At 42.9% G+C, this 14050-nt stretch overlaps 1 protein-coding gene across 4 annotated transcripts in view; it reads left to right on the forward strand.

Annotated features, from left to right (window-relative positions):
• CDK15 (cyclin dependent kinase 15) overlaps positions 1–13497 on the forward strand; it is a gene marked incomplete at its 5' end in the record, with an annotated part of 81203 nt that extends 67706 nt beyond the window's left edge. For 3 of the 4 annotated variants that reach the window (XM_084230557.1, XM_084230558.1, XM_084230559.1), the window contains 2 exons: positions 2757–2896; positions 13334–13497. In XM_084230557.1, coding sequence (XP_084086683.1) covers positions 2757–2896; positions 13334–13443 — 250 coding nt within the window. In that variant the 3' untranslated portion in view covers positions 13444–13497. The remainder of the gene's footprint in view (positions 1–2756; positions 2897–13333) is intronic. The other variant, XM_084230560.1, reaches the window with a different exon arrangement.
• Positions 13498–14050: the final 553 nt, after the last annotated feature.

The following is a 14050-nucleotide window of genomic DNA, read 5'->3' on the forward strand; positions in this document are numbered from 1 at the left end:
CCACATCCTAAGCTGACAGCATTTTAAAAAAGTACTCTCCTAGAACAACAAAGGGGTCATTATTGGGAGGAAAAAAGAAACAATGATAATTGAATAAAGCCTGTAACTTAGTTAGTAGTATTGCACCAATATTATATAGGAAAGCCCTAGAAAAGAAGTCTTCACATCCCCCATCAGGACCTAATCTCCTTTCTTTGACTTGCCTGGTAAAAATGGTTTGTTCTTCTAAGTGTCTCTACCAACCTATCCTGCTGGCTCCATCAGCCTTTCTTAACTTTCCCAGACACTGACACAAACGCAGTGAAGTAAAAGCAGCACACAGCTATGCTATCACAAATTCAAAACAGGTTCCCTAGCCTTCCTTATTCAATCAGATCGCAACTCATAAGCTGCTCCTACAGAGTAATTCTAGAACAATTCTACTGTTGTGGGCTAATGTATAGGACTGTGCAGAGAGAACAAATCACTGATGGGGATGAGTGTGGTGATGGAAACCTATAGATGCATTGTTCCCCCACCATCACCCACCCGTTCCCGGAAGTTCATAGAGTGGGTTCAGACCCCAATTTTAGCACACATTCTACCCCTTCACTCTAGCAAGATGGACCAGCTAAAATTTTTTATGAGATTTTCTCTAATCTCCTTTCAGCCTAGCAATTTATATTAGCTTTCTCACTCTAACCCTCCATTTCATTGACCCTGAAAACCTGTGCCAGGGCAGGGCACCCCAGATGAAGAAAGTACCCACCAGCCCTTCTTCAGGCCACAAACCACTGAACAGGCCTCCACCCCAGCTTTCCTTCCCTCCTAACTGGCTTGGAAATTCGCAAGGATAGGGAATTTGCAATTTTCGTCTCTCTCTAATATGTCTGTGAAGCAATTTCTTCTGAGTTTGAGGGCAAAGTTATCTGTAGAAACACTTTCATGTCCTGGGAATCAGATATCTGGAAGTTTCTTATGTAAATCTTAGGCAAAATTAGGCAAATTACAAGTCTGGACCAGGACTTCCAATTTCACTGCACCTGGAGAGGGAAAGGAAAGCTCTCCTTTGTTGCTTCAGGTTGGCACATGTATGCCACATTAAGTAAACCCATCTAGTTTTGCTTAATTGGCAATTTGCATGGCCATGCAACTTAATTCTAAATGTCCGACATCATCAGTCCTGTGGTTAATTGCCCCCAGGATCTGCACAGCCATCTCCCTGGTGGCTTTCCACTTGTAAACCTGTCTATAAGCTCTAGAGATAAGTATTCTTAAATGATTGGGACTAGGTTAGCAAAGACTTTCAAACATTATAAGGAAATAGGATACATGAAGACCCACAAAGCCTACAGGATCAGCGCCTTTTGCCCTCCTCAACTTCATATCTGGTCTTTCTCCCCTTTGTCACAGGCCAGTCACTGGCCTTTCTCCCCTTCATTAAAATCACCCTTCTCCCTCCCACTCTAGGGTCTATATGAGCACCACATCTCTCTGCCTGGAATCCTTACCCTTCCCTGCCCCAGTTCCTCAACTCTTAGCTTACATGTCTCTTCCTTAGGAAAACCACCCAGAACCACCTCCTCTAAGTCAGATATCTGGACCTTTTCCTTCACAGTGATATTATGCATTTGTATGATTATTTGATTAATGTGTAACTCCCTTAGTAGATAGCTGCCAGAAGGAAATCTTACCTGATATCCCAAGCCACTCACCTGCTGGCATATAGTAGCTGCTAAATGAATGGGTTTGCTCAGCTCCAAGCTTATAAGTCAATATAAGGTCAACTTGAAGAGTTACCCTTACTATAATTTAGGGTATAGGTTTCCCTTTCAACCCCAAAATAGAACCCTATTGCCTTTCATTTAAATGGGAATTTTTTTTTTAAGATTTATTTATTCATACTTACAAGAACCGGGGTAAAGGCCAGATGTGCGGGACAGTGAGAGGATTCACCAGAGACAGAGCGGGGAGCAGAACAGGCAGACTGACTGAAATACACTGCTGAGGGGAGCAGCGGGCAAGATAGGAGAGGTCTCCCGTGCTGTGTGGTATCTTCCTGGCCGGCCGGGATCAAGCCAGCACTGCAGAGGCTGCGGACAGCATCACAGCACTGCGCTCAACCACCTGAGCAACCAGGGAGGCCTCTAAATGGGAAAATTTTTGAGCATTCCCAGACCCAAAATTATACTTGTCAAATCATACCAAATAGGAACATTCTACTTTCCAATAGCAGAGTAGGGAGACTTGTAGAGTTTTAGATAATAATCTCAGGAGCTGAGTTGCAGAAACACTGTTAGGTTATTTTCCACCCAAGCTTCCCCCTCCAATGTCACCTCTATCTTTGCTCCCTCTCTTGGATTTTTTGTTTACAGAATCAGAATTGGATCCCAGAACCTAGAGCAAATTTCCTATCAGGCTTTTCTGCTTGGTGGGGACTACCTTGTCCCTCAAAGAAGACTCCTTAATTATATATTTCTGCTTCTATAATTGCAATTCTGTGTCCTTTATATACACACGATGCCCAGAGATTCTGTGGCAGGCAGAGAGAGCTGAATGATAGGATGCTGAGATTTTTGCCTATGTCTTGGTAACATGACAAGTAAGAGTTTCAGCTTGGGGGATATTTTTCCACTTGCCATCAACTTTGGTAATCTCAAGAAATTTTTATTTGAAGGATTCTTCTAGCTATCTCCTTCCCTTTACTACCCCCTCCCCTTTATCTTTCAGAGGGAAGGCCTTTGCAGATGCTATATTTTTCTCTCCTACTTTTCCAGGTTGGGCAGGGTTCCTGAAGCTGAAGACCTGGCATCTCAAATGCTGAAAGGCTTTCCTAGAGACCGAGTCTCCGCCCAGGAAGCACTGGTTCACGGATATTTCAGTGACCTACCATCTCAACTGCACCAGCTTCCTGATGGTGAGTGTGTGTGCGTGTGTGTATGTGTGTGTGTGTACACATTTAGGTTTTGGAATCCAATTACTTTCTCTGAGCACTGGAAAATCATAGAATTTGCAACTTTTAAGTGAGCTTAGTGATGCTTTTGCCTGGGAGGCACAAGATGGGGCCCCCATCTTGCCTGAGTTTGCATGAGAGTCTCTGAGCCTCAGGAGCACTCGTGGGTGGAGGGGACACAGCCCTCCTTGCAATGATCCAAATATTTCCCATCTACACACTTGTACTTTGAAATCAAATGAGATGAGAGTTACTTCTGAGTTGTTTGCTTTAGCTTGCATCTGCCAGGAGAAGCAAAACCAAAGTTTCTAACAACCTCCTTTTTTCCCATAGGGAGTAAGATGATAGGTACATGGATATGTCATGAGAGGAGAGCTGGGCCTTTCTTGATTGGTAATCTGATGCAGCCAAAGGAAGCACTGGGGTGGGACAACAGGGAGAAGGGAGTGTCTTCTCAGGCAGGAAGCTGAAGGGACAAGTTATCCAGAAATCAGCTTTGTGCCTGGCCTCCAGTTATCTCCCAAATCTGAAATCTGCTGAGGGATCATGTGGCTGAGTCTCCTCATGTTTCTCAGAATGTGGCCAGGAAGGGCTACGTGGAGGATGTGGGCAGTGCGGTCATGGCCTGAGCTATTTGGGGGGGAACTGTCCTTAGGTGGGGTTTCTTTGAAAATATCCAGTGTTCATTTGAAAGCAGTTTATAGAAGTCCTAAGCTGGAGAGTAGAAAGCTAAGAAGGAAGGCAGATGGGCTCAGACTGGGAAGAGGGTACTGGGGTAAGGTGAGGTAGGGTGACAGGAGGGGGGTGGTGGGAGTGGGGCTACTGCCCAAGGGGCATAGATATGGTCTAACCAGTTTCCAAGCTTTGCAAATGCTCGGCTCCACTGCTTCTAAGACATTGTTCTGCAACAGCCCAAAGCTTTTCATTTGGGACTTCTTGAGATATTTAATTATTCAAGTGAGTCACTTAGGATCTCAAGAAATAACTGTAATCATCTAACTGGGGTTAATGTCTTACTTAACCCTGTAAGAAGAATCAGTCATCAGTATTTATTAAGCTGCCGTTAAGTGTCAAGAACATATTAAGTGCTATAAAAATTGAGAGGAAAAAAGAGGCTCGTTGCTGACCTTAAGGATCCTACAGAGTGGGAGGAAAAGAGGGTGAGGAAGAGGAAACAGGGCACCCTTGTACATATTAGCACAAATCATATCTAAACAAGTAACGTCTGTGCAGCATTAGCTGCAGATGTTCAGAGAATATGTGAGCGCTAAAGGCCGTTCCGTAGAAGCACAGGAATAACTCAAGTGAGATGGATTAAACTGGAGGTGAATTTGGAGTGGAATTTGGAAGGCGGGAGGAGGCACAGAGTTTGGCATATGGGTGGAATAAAAGACATTCCAGGCAGAGCTACAATTCTCCCTTCCTGGTTCCAACCCCACTCCCACCCACTCCCCCACTCCCATCCAGTCCTTCTCCCCAGTCTGAGCCCCTAGATCTGACTGTCTTAGCTTTCTTCTGTCAGGCTTGAGACTTCTAGCTGCCACTTGACACAAGTATTCTCGCTTGGGCACAAGCGTGTGCGCGCACACACACACACACACACACACACTGACCTCTCACCTCCTGAAGATACTTCCCCCATCAGTCCTCCTCCAGGATCTATTACTACAAACTGAGAATTGCTGGGGATCTTCAAAGTTTTCTGAGCACCACATTTTGTTTGCCTGATGAAGCATTATTAGGAAGAAGCAATCACTGTTCAAACTAATGTGTTATTAGTAATTTGGGTTTTGTCTCTTCCTGGACAGAGAAAGCAAAGCCAACACAGGAACTCTGTTCTGTGTGTGTGTGTGTGTGTGTGTGTGTATCTGTCTGTCTATCTGTCTTTCTCTCTATGTGCACGTTCGGGTATAAGGGAAAAACCAATCTGTATTCCTTCTCTGTTCACCCAGCTGCAGAACCCAAATCTACTTTGACACTTTTAGAAAAATGAAAAGATGGAATCTTGCAGGAGCCTGCCTGCACTGGGGGGGGAGACGAGGAGAGCTCCCAGCAGGAGGGAAGTTGACTTTTCTTTATACATATAGGGGTTTTTCCATGCAGAGTTTAAATTATGCCTGATAAAAGGAGTTTCGTGGATGTTTCAGTTCTTTCAAATTCTCCTGGCTTCCTCCCAATTAAATGAGGTTTGTCAAAGCCACAGGGCTCTGCTGCTGCTGCCTCGGCCGACAAGCACTTCCTGCAGCGACATCTCGAATCCCCGAGGGAGAAGATGAAAGGGCCAGCGCCAAGAGACAGGCGAAAGGGGGGACAGGAGTGTGTGTGTGCGTGTGTGCACGCGCATGCGGGAGGGGGTGCAGAAATAGGTTTAAAGACAGACCGACAGACAGACAGTGTGTGGGACATGTAGACAGGGAAAGCAAAGCACCAGGAAAATTGGACAGAAATGTAGAGGAAGAAAGAGAAGTGGTTCTGGCCATTTGTGCACCTGGATGGCAGTGGCCCTCACCAAGGCCACAGCTACTAAGGCTATGCTCCCTTGACTGGGCAGTGCTGGACTACTCTTTCATTGCCCCTGGCAATGAGCCTTTATGAAGAGCCTCTTTTGCAGACAGGGAGCCCCAGCCTGTTATCACAGTTCCCAACCTGCAGGGACAGTGTCTCTATCCCTGCAGAGGGCTGCCCCAGGCATAAGAACTGTGCAAAAATAAGACATGCTCTTGTGAGTGCTTTGTAAAGAGAGTTTCCCTGCCATAATTATGCAAGAAATTTTGCTCTCTGGTGGCATTTCAATATGGAATCATGTAGGGACTTATATTTATATCATTTTATTATTCTGGTTTTGTTCTGGTTGCTGGATAACAAAGTTGTCACTTTAAAATATATTCTGTTTCCCTTTGATCTGGAAGATGCCAGTTCTTATTGTCTGTCCTCTGAAGAAGACAATTTAAGCATGAAACCTGTGACTGGGAAATGTGTGACGAGTGGAAGGCTAGCCTAAATCCCGGTGCAAAGCGGCAGAGAAACAACCCCCCCCCCCCCCATGCAAGAGCTGTTCCCGTCTGTCAACGTCTGTGCTCATGGTGCCAGGAAGTCCTGAACACTTTTATCAGGTTGTGGTTGTGAGCTGATGGCCAGAGGAAAGCTGGGGGTTACTGGGCATGAGAAACCAGGAATTCTAGGATTTGTTCCCTTTTGGAGAGCACTCTTCCGTGGCACTCTTCCGTGGAGAAGCGTGAATATTAGGATGGCAGGCATGTGGGAATTTCTGCCAAGCACTGACATTTTCCCTTATTGACTCTCGAACACCTGAAGAAACATTTGTCGAAGGAAAAATTATTGGTAGTTTCTCTCAAAACAGCAAGCTAATTGCTTCTGCAGATGGCTCGGGAGTCGCTCTCCCACTCAGCCGCCGGCTGACGGCCACACTTGTGGTCCTCATGGCTGAGCCAGCTGCGCAGGGCGCGGGACGTCAGCTGGGGCAGCGGGGACCTAAAATTAGGCCCTTGGCAACTCTCTAATCTTAGTTGCAGGTTCAGCTTCTTCATTTAATTCCCTTTGCCCTCAGCGTGAACTTGGGTTCTGGGAAAAGAACATTGTTTAATGATTCAGGGGTGGGGGAATAGAAAATCATTAAGCTGTCCCTTCTAGAAACTGGCTCCACTCAGTTCTTGCAGGGAGCCTTCCAAATGTTACCCATAGAAAATTAAGACTGATTTTGGAACCTAGCCATTTTGAACCACAGACACTGATCCACAAAAGTATTTTTTTATCTGGGGCAGTAAATGCCACGTGATTTAGGAGTCTGGTCCTTAAGCCCTGGTCCTTGATTGGCAGGACTTCAAAGACTGTCTCTCCCTGTGGGTTGGTCCCATTTTGCCTTCCAAATCCCAGGCTTGAGTCTCTCCCATTCCTTCCTGGACTAAATCCCCCTTCTCCTTTAAAACAGGTTTCGGCATCTTAGCCAAAAAAAAAAAAAAATCCTAAAACTTAAAAGCTTGTAATTGTTTCATGAGTTATTTTGCAAAAACTGTGGACCAGAGGCCTTCTTATTGTCAAATTCTTTTGTACTTGTGAGGATGGAAGGAGACATAGCATTTACTCTATCCTTCATCACAACACCCTAGTATGTATACTCTGGAAGTCCTTCAGCAGGCCTTATTTGCAACATCCTCCTTAAAATCTGGTCATTTTTTGGTTTGCTCCAATAAAAGAACTTCAGGCCTTCTTTTAATTTTATCTCTTTAATATATGTGAAGATGCCTTGATATCACTTTCCAAAGTTCACTCCTCTAAGCTACATTCCTGTAACCTTCCCTGCCATGCCCAACCAAATATAGATTTTGTTTCTCTTACTCTTTAGCCATAATGTTTCATTATTCTATTCTAAACCTGTTTGATCATTTTCCTTATCTTTGATAATATGAATCCAACATAGACCCAGGCTTCTACATACTGAGAGAATTATGTCCTACTTCATTCATCAGATTTACTGAGGGCCTATTAGGTGTGATATTGAGGGATACAAAGAAGAATTAGTCACGGGCCCTGCCCTCAAAGAGCTTACAATCCTTTAAGAAATGAGACAGGTGTATAAATAGCTGCAGATCAAATGTGACATGTGTTGCACGTCTAAAAAGGACAAGATTAACTCCAGCTGTGGGGCTCCAGAATGACTTTGTGAGTGGGTTTGAAAGATGATGGGGTCTGTTTGGCTGAGGAGGAGGCTATCCAGGGAGAGAAATATTCTTCTCTTAATACTGTCTAACATCATTCTGAAGGTTTTTCTTTTTAATAATAGTGCCATATTCCATCCTAGTTTTTGTTCTTTGTCATTGTATGCCTTCTTGCCTTCTTAATGGTCCCAGAGAAACTTAGTTCAGTTCTTTGTATGCTAATGATTTTGAATTGATTCTAATTATTGCTTTTATTGTCTAGTTCATTTAAATTAACCAGAATATTTTACCCTTCTAGAGGCTAGGTTTTAGGGGTTGGGAATTATGGGAAAGAAGGAGGGCAGATTCTGAGTTGCATCTCATAACTTTATTCTGCTTTTAGAAGTTTATAGCTTAATTCAGATCACTCTCTATATCATTTAAATCCTCCATTAATCACTAGTGAAGAAGCAGTACATGAAAGAGTAAATTAGGAGAAAAGTATCCTCCAGAACACACTTCTTCTTTACCTTCTGTACTCAAAGTTGTCCTCAACCCATTCCAGAACATTAGACAAGATGTTAGTGGAGATATGACTTATGGTATTCCAGAGAATTGTATTCTAGAAATCTGTGTAAACCAAGTCCCTTAGCCCTACCATGTCCTTAAATTGCATAAATTTGTTTGCATTATTGGCTAAAAAAAGCCTCCAAGATAAATCCACAATAAAGAGTTAGAGATCCTTAGAAGGGGGAAAGAATCTTAAAGCTATTGCTTATCTTCATTATATAGATAAGTTCCTTACACCCAGGGAAGAATAATTGTAGCTACCATTTATTGGGCATCTATGTGCTTTACATAAATTCTCATTCAATCTATATGCTAACTGGTGATGCTGGACTTACCATTCGCATAGTACATATTAGAAAATCAGGACTGAGAAAGTCTTAAGTAAATTTCTCAAAGCTGTACAGCCAGTAAATGAGAGAGCTAAAATTTGACTGCAAGTCAAACTTCCAAGTGACTGTCTTCTTGATATTCATTGCTGCTTGTGTAAGATCACATGGAAACCTAGTAGCAAAGCCAGGATTAGGACCATGATCTTGACTCCCTGTCCCGTAATCTTTCCACTGTCTCATGCTCTCGCAAAGTTTAAAGCCTACCTAGGAAAAATTCCACATGCCCCTGTTCATATGTTTAATATCTCACAATTAAGAGAGCTCAAACTCATGTTTAATAAAGGCTCATCCTCCTCTCCTCTTCTTCGATCCTCAGTGTCATCTAATCTTTTCTGTTTGTTTTTTTTTTTAAGATTTATTTATTTATGCATACAAGAACTGGGATGTAAGCCGGAGGTGGGGGTGGTGAGAGGATTCACCAGAGAAAGTGAGAAGCAGAACAGGCAGATCAACTGAAATACACTGCTGAGGGGAGCAGTGGGCGAGGCAGGAGAGGTGTGCTGCACCATGTGGGTTGCTCCTGCAGTGGTTGGTGATGGCTTGATTGTGATATCATTAACCCCTGTGCCACCAGGGAAGCCCTATTTTTGTTTTTTGTTTTTTTTTTAAAGATTTATTTATTTATTTGTTTGTTTGTTTGTTTATTTATTTATTTATACAAGCACTGGGTACAGTTAGAAGTGCAGAAGGGTGAGAGAATTTACCAGAGCCAGAGCGGGGAGCAGATCAGGCAGAAGGACCGAAGTACACTGCTGAGGGGAGCAGCGGGCAGCAGGAAAGGTCTGCACGCCATGTGGGAAACCCTCGCCAGCAGCCGGGGATCGAACCGGCGCTAGAGAGGCTGTGGGCAGCTTCGCAGCCCAGAGCTCAACCGCTGCGCCACCAGGGGAGGCCCGGGGGGGTTTTTTGGTAATATACAATCACCCTTGGTTTTAGATTTCTTAATCAATGGTGGATTTTTTTTTGTTTTACTTTGCCATTCAACTTTATAGGAAAAATATCAGAAATCCAATGGAAAACTGGGCTAAGGCATAAAATAGTAGTTTCCACAAAGGAAACAGAAAGGAACATACCAACACATAGAATAAATAGATGGCCTAACTAGTGATTAAATAAATCACTAGTTTTTTCCCTTGACTTAATGACTCCCAGTGTCGGTAAGACTGTGGTAAAGTTTTAAATTTCTCTGCTGATAGTGCTGTAAATTGGGGCAACCTTTGCAAAGCACTGTGGCATATATATCAAGAAACATTAAGAACAGTCACAACCTCCAACCCCATACTTTTGTTCCTGGATATTATCCAAAGAAGCAACTGAACAGGGGAAACAAACCAAGATGCATAAAACTTATTCATTACAGTCTTATGTATAATTTTCCAAATTGTAAAGTAAAAATAAAATAACATATTCAACTAGAAAACCAATTGGACATATGTTGTTATATTGACTCTGCTGTACTATATAACCAGTTAAAATGATAATTCATAGAAGTAGGTAGTAATATGGAAATATTTATGACATGACCTAAAAGAAAGTGGGATAACAAACTGCATATTATAATGCAATATACCTGTGAAGATGCATTATGTATATGAGCAAAACTGCGAATAGTATGCAAAAATATTCTCTTCTCGTTTAGGAGGATTATGGGTAATTCCCCTCCCTTTTTTTTTTTTCAGTTTTCTTTAATATTGATGTTACATTGTCTTTATTGCTTAAAAGAATGAGGCAAGACAAAGGTACAAGGAGTCTGCTGAGAGTTAAAAGATCTGACTTTTTTCCCCCAGTGTAAGACATGTCTTTTTTCTTCATAAACCTAAATTCCTCAATCTGTACAATGGGTTAGCACTAATTTCCTTTACCCCAGATTGACAGAATGTTTACTTTATAAAGCTTTTAACTCTATGAATACAGGGTTCCTATGCATGCCATTCTGGGAGAAGGAGAGAAGGGAGAGAGAGGAAGAGATAAATAGGCACTAATTAATTTTAAAAGGAAGGTCATCTGCTTTAATCGGAAATGCATATGTGCCGTGCCCCTAGTCAGAGTTTTAAGCGCAGTCCATGTTAGTTAGCAACTTCATTTTAAAGTACTGTGTGATCTGCTAAGCTTTGAAGATATGAAACCTGTATGCATGCAGATGAGCTGAAATGACCGCGTAGTCACAGGCAGGGCGCACTCTGCATAATTAAATGCACTGAGCAACAACTCCAGCTGATGGAGATGGACGATGATGTGTAAGAAAGAGTAGTGCGAGAACCACATGACAAGAGCAACTACGAGACATTTTGAAATGATGGTTTAATTTCCAAGCTTTCTTTTTAACTTGTGCTTTCTCTTTTAGCCTTTACAGGCAAATAAAAGAGATTTGATTATCTTGTTTCCTATGAAAGGTTACTAAGCTTCTCGATTCCATTAAGTCACTTTCTGCACTCCAGTGCACCGAGACTTTGAGACTTCACCAGGTTATCAGCCCAGGAAGAGTAAATGGAGACACCAGGATCAGATTTCTAAAGGAAGGAAAGTTAAAGCAAAGTTTGAAAGGGGTGACAGCCAACAGCCATGAGCGTAGGAACTCAATTAGACAGAAAGATAACTATCTCATTATCTCATTCAGAAATGATCTAAATACATAAGAATCTAAAAGTTTTAAATAAACTTGTCCTACTGAATGTCTAGATGACTGAATTTCCCTTCTCAAAAAATTTTTAAACACCCACTTTCATATTTATTTATTCTAAGCACAAAGCAGCTGCAATAATTATGCTGTCAGATTCAGTAAGCTAATGAGGAGTCAGCCCAAGGAAGGTTTTGCATTTGTGAGATTGCTGCAGGAGAGCTGCTCTCCTGCTTTTATCATGCTTTCTCGCCTTTTTTTTTTTTTCCTATTTACTTTTTCCTTTTCTATGAGTTGGGAAGGAGAGTCAGGCAGTCCATAGCCAACTTGGAGACCTTGGTTAGAGTTGTTTTCCCAGCACTGTTCTGCCAGATAATGTCTCTCTCTACATCCCTCTCATACCTTCTCCCTCTCCTGCCCCCCTTTTCATTCCCTGTCTTTCTTCTCCTTCTCCTCTTTTTCTCCTTTCTCTCTCTCTCCCTCCCTCCCTGCTGGAGGAGCAAGCAAACCTGGAGGAGATCCCAGCCCTTCAAGTCACTGTCCCCAAGGCAAGAGGACACTTCTCCCCAAGGGAAGTTCCCAAAATGGTTTGGTCTTGAGCTGAGTTGAGAGTAATCTGTAGTTTATGTACTGTTTGTTTTAGCTGTTTGACTCTTCTAACTATGGCATGAGCTAGCAGAAAGTTGAATACAGAATTCCATGTAATAATGTACCTGTGAAATGGGTCATGCTTAGCAACAAAATGTGGTGCCTCTCCTTCCCAGCCTAACAGGTGAGTAGCTCCAAACTCCAGGAGCCAGGGCTGCAGATTACGGCATCTCAGAGAGAAGTCTAGGTCACATAGGCGGGGCAACATTGTAGGTCTGTTTCTTCTCTCTGGGAATGAGCAGCTTCAAGCAAACAGTATCATTAAGGCATTTTATGCTTCCACCCAAAGCTAGAAGGTTCATTTTTTTTTTTGTTAAATTGTGCAATAAGCAAATTGTGAGTCTTGGGGAAGCACTGCCCACCTGGAAGGCTGTCCTGAGTGGGTTTTGTGGGTGTGCTTTAGGGCAGTGTGGTTGCTGCCTCTTGCTTGTCTTTCTCACATGGTATCCATGCTTATCCTTGTAACAATGGCTACTAGTTATTAAACAACACAAGATGTTTTGCATACATTATCTCCTTTAAATTTATAGCAATCTCTCCGGAAGTTTTAATCATCCCCATATTGTAGATGAGCTCCTTCAATATAACTTTTGGAGTCTTGGCCATGATTTCAGCATAGTGAGCACCCCAGAATAACACTTGCTTAACAAATGCAAGCATTCATCTAAATGCAAACTGCCAGCATGCTGAACTAACCAAACACATGAGTCAAAGGGTAAAGATAATTATCTATTTCAAAATCTCCTTTTTCATTAACAAAAGTTATACCTTAGCATCTATTTTAAATAGATTGCCTAATGTAGCTAAAAGCATTTGCATCTTTCTGAAACATACCCTAGCCCAGCATGAGACTTGTTCCCTGTCATCAGGACTAAAGCCCAGACTCCTTGCCTTGACAATCTCTCCCTTCACCATCTGGGTACAATGCATGTTTCCAACTTTATCTTTTAAAGTTGTCTTGCTCCAACCATCCAAGATTACTTCTCCATCTCCCCAGCACTCTCCACCATGCCTTCACTGCTGTCGACACTTCTGCCTGAAGTATGCTCCCTTGGAAGTCCTTGACTATTGAGAGCAGAGTCATCCTTCAAGCCTCAGTAGGCACTTGTCTATGCTGTCCCTGCGCTTATAGTCACAGGAAGGGGGGGGAGGGCTTTCATAACTCTGCTTGTGTCTCACTTGTGGCCCTCATTTGCTAGTGTATGTGTGTCCCCCGGTTCTATACCTATTTTTGCCATCTTCACCACCTAGCATAATGCCTTACCCAGGTGAAACATACTGGTAAGTATACATTGACTTGAATTGAAAAGGAGGCATTTGGCAACTCTTAGTTCATTCAGTGCAGTGAGTTATCCATGAGTCAGTAAAAATCATTGGTAGATAAATCAGATGAATCTGGCTAATGCTTTCGCTTTTCTTTTGGTAGCAAATTTTAATAGTCATTTTAAAAAATACACTGTGAAGGAGAGCAGTGAATAATACGTTGTTTTTTTTTTTTTTTCTTTTCTTTTCTTCCCTACAGAGGAATCTTTGTTTACAGTTTCAGGAGTGAGTCTAAAGCCAGAAATGTGTGACCTCTTGGCCTCCTACCAGAAGGGTCACCATCCAGCCCCAGTGAGCAAATGCTGGTGAAAAGAAAGGGTGAGATCACCAAGATCCTTCCAGGTGAGTGATCCCAACAGCGAGGCCACCGTGAACAGAACTGAAAAGTGATAGCAGCCAGGTGGTGAGGGTGGTTCCTGAACTCAAGGGCATCTCTGTTCTGTGTCCGGTTCTTCCTTCCCACTCTAGGGACAGGCAGCCCAGCCTCTCAGGCTGTGAAAGGACAGCTGAATGCACATCGCCAGTCTCTCCCACTCCCCTGAGAAGTGGTAATGCTCCTGACGCAGAACTTACAGGTCACGGCGAGGCCTGTGGCTGACCATGTGGAATAAAGGACTACATCTGGCATCTTGAGTTTCTTAACTTAGCGTTTCTCTCTGTAAGCTCATAGGACAAAATCAGAGATCAGGGTGACCAGCCATCCCAAATGTTTCATTAAGAATTGCTTCAGGCTGAGCAAATCCTAAGATGTGGAACATTTGGTAATAAAATTGGCATAGTCCCATGTAAAACAGGATGTTGGGTCACCTTAGTGGTGCAAAGGACCCCCTCATCTGCCCTCTGGTGCCAGGAAAGAGCTGGTTCAGAGCCTGGCCCAGGAGATCGTTTTAAAGGCCCGTGAGAATGCAGTTATCAC

Source organism: Talpa europaea (genome assembly GCF_964194135.1).
Source record: "Talpa europaea genome assembly, chromosome: 1".
Taxonomy (NCBI): Eukaryota; Metazoa; Chordata; class Mammalia; order Eulipotyphla; family Talpidae; genus Talpa; species Talpa europaea.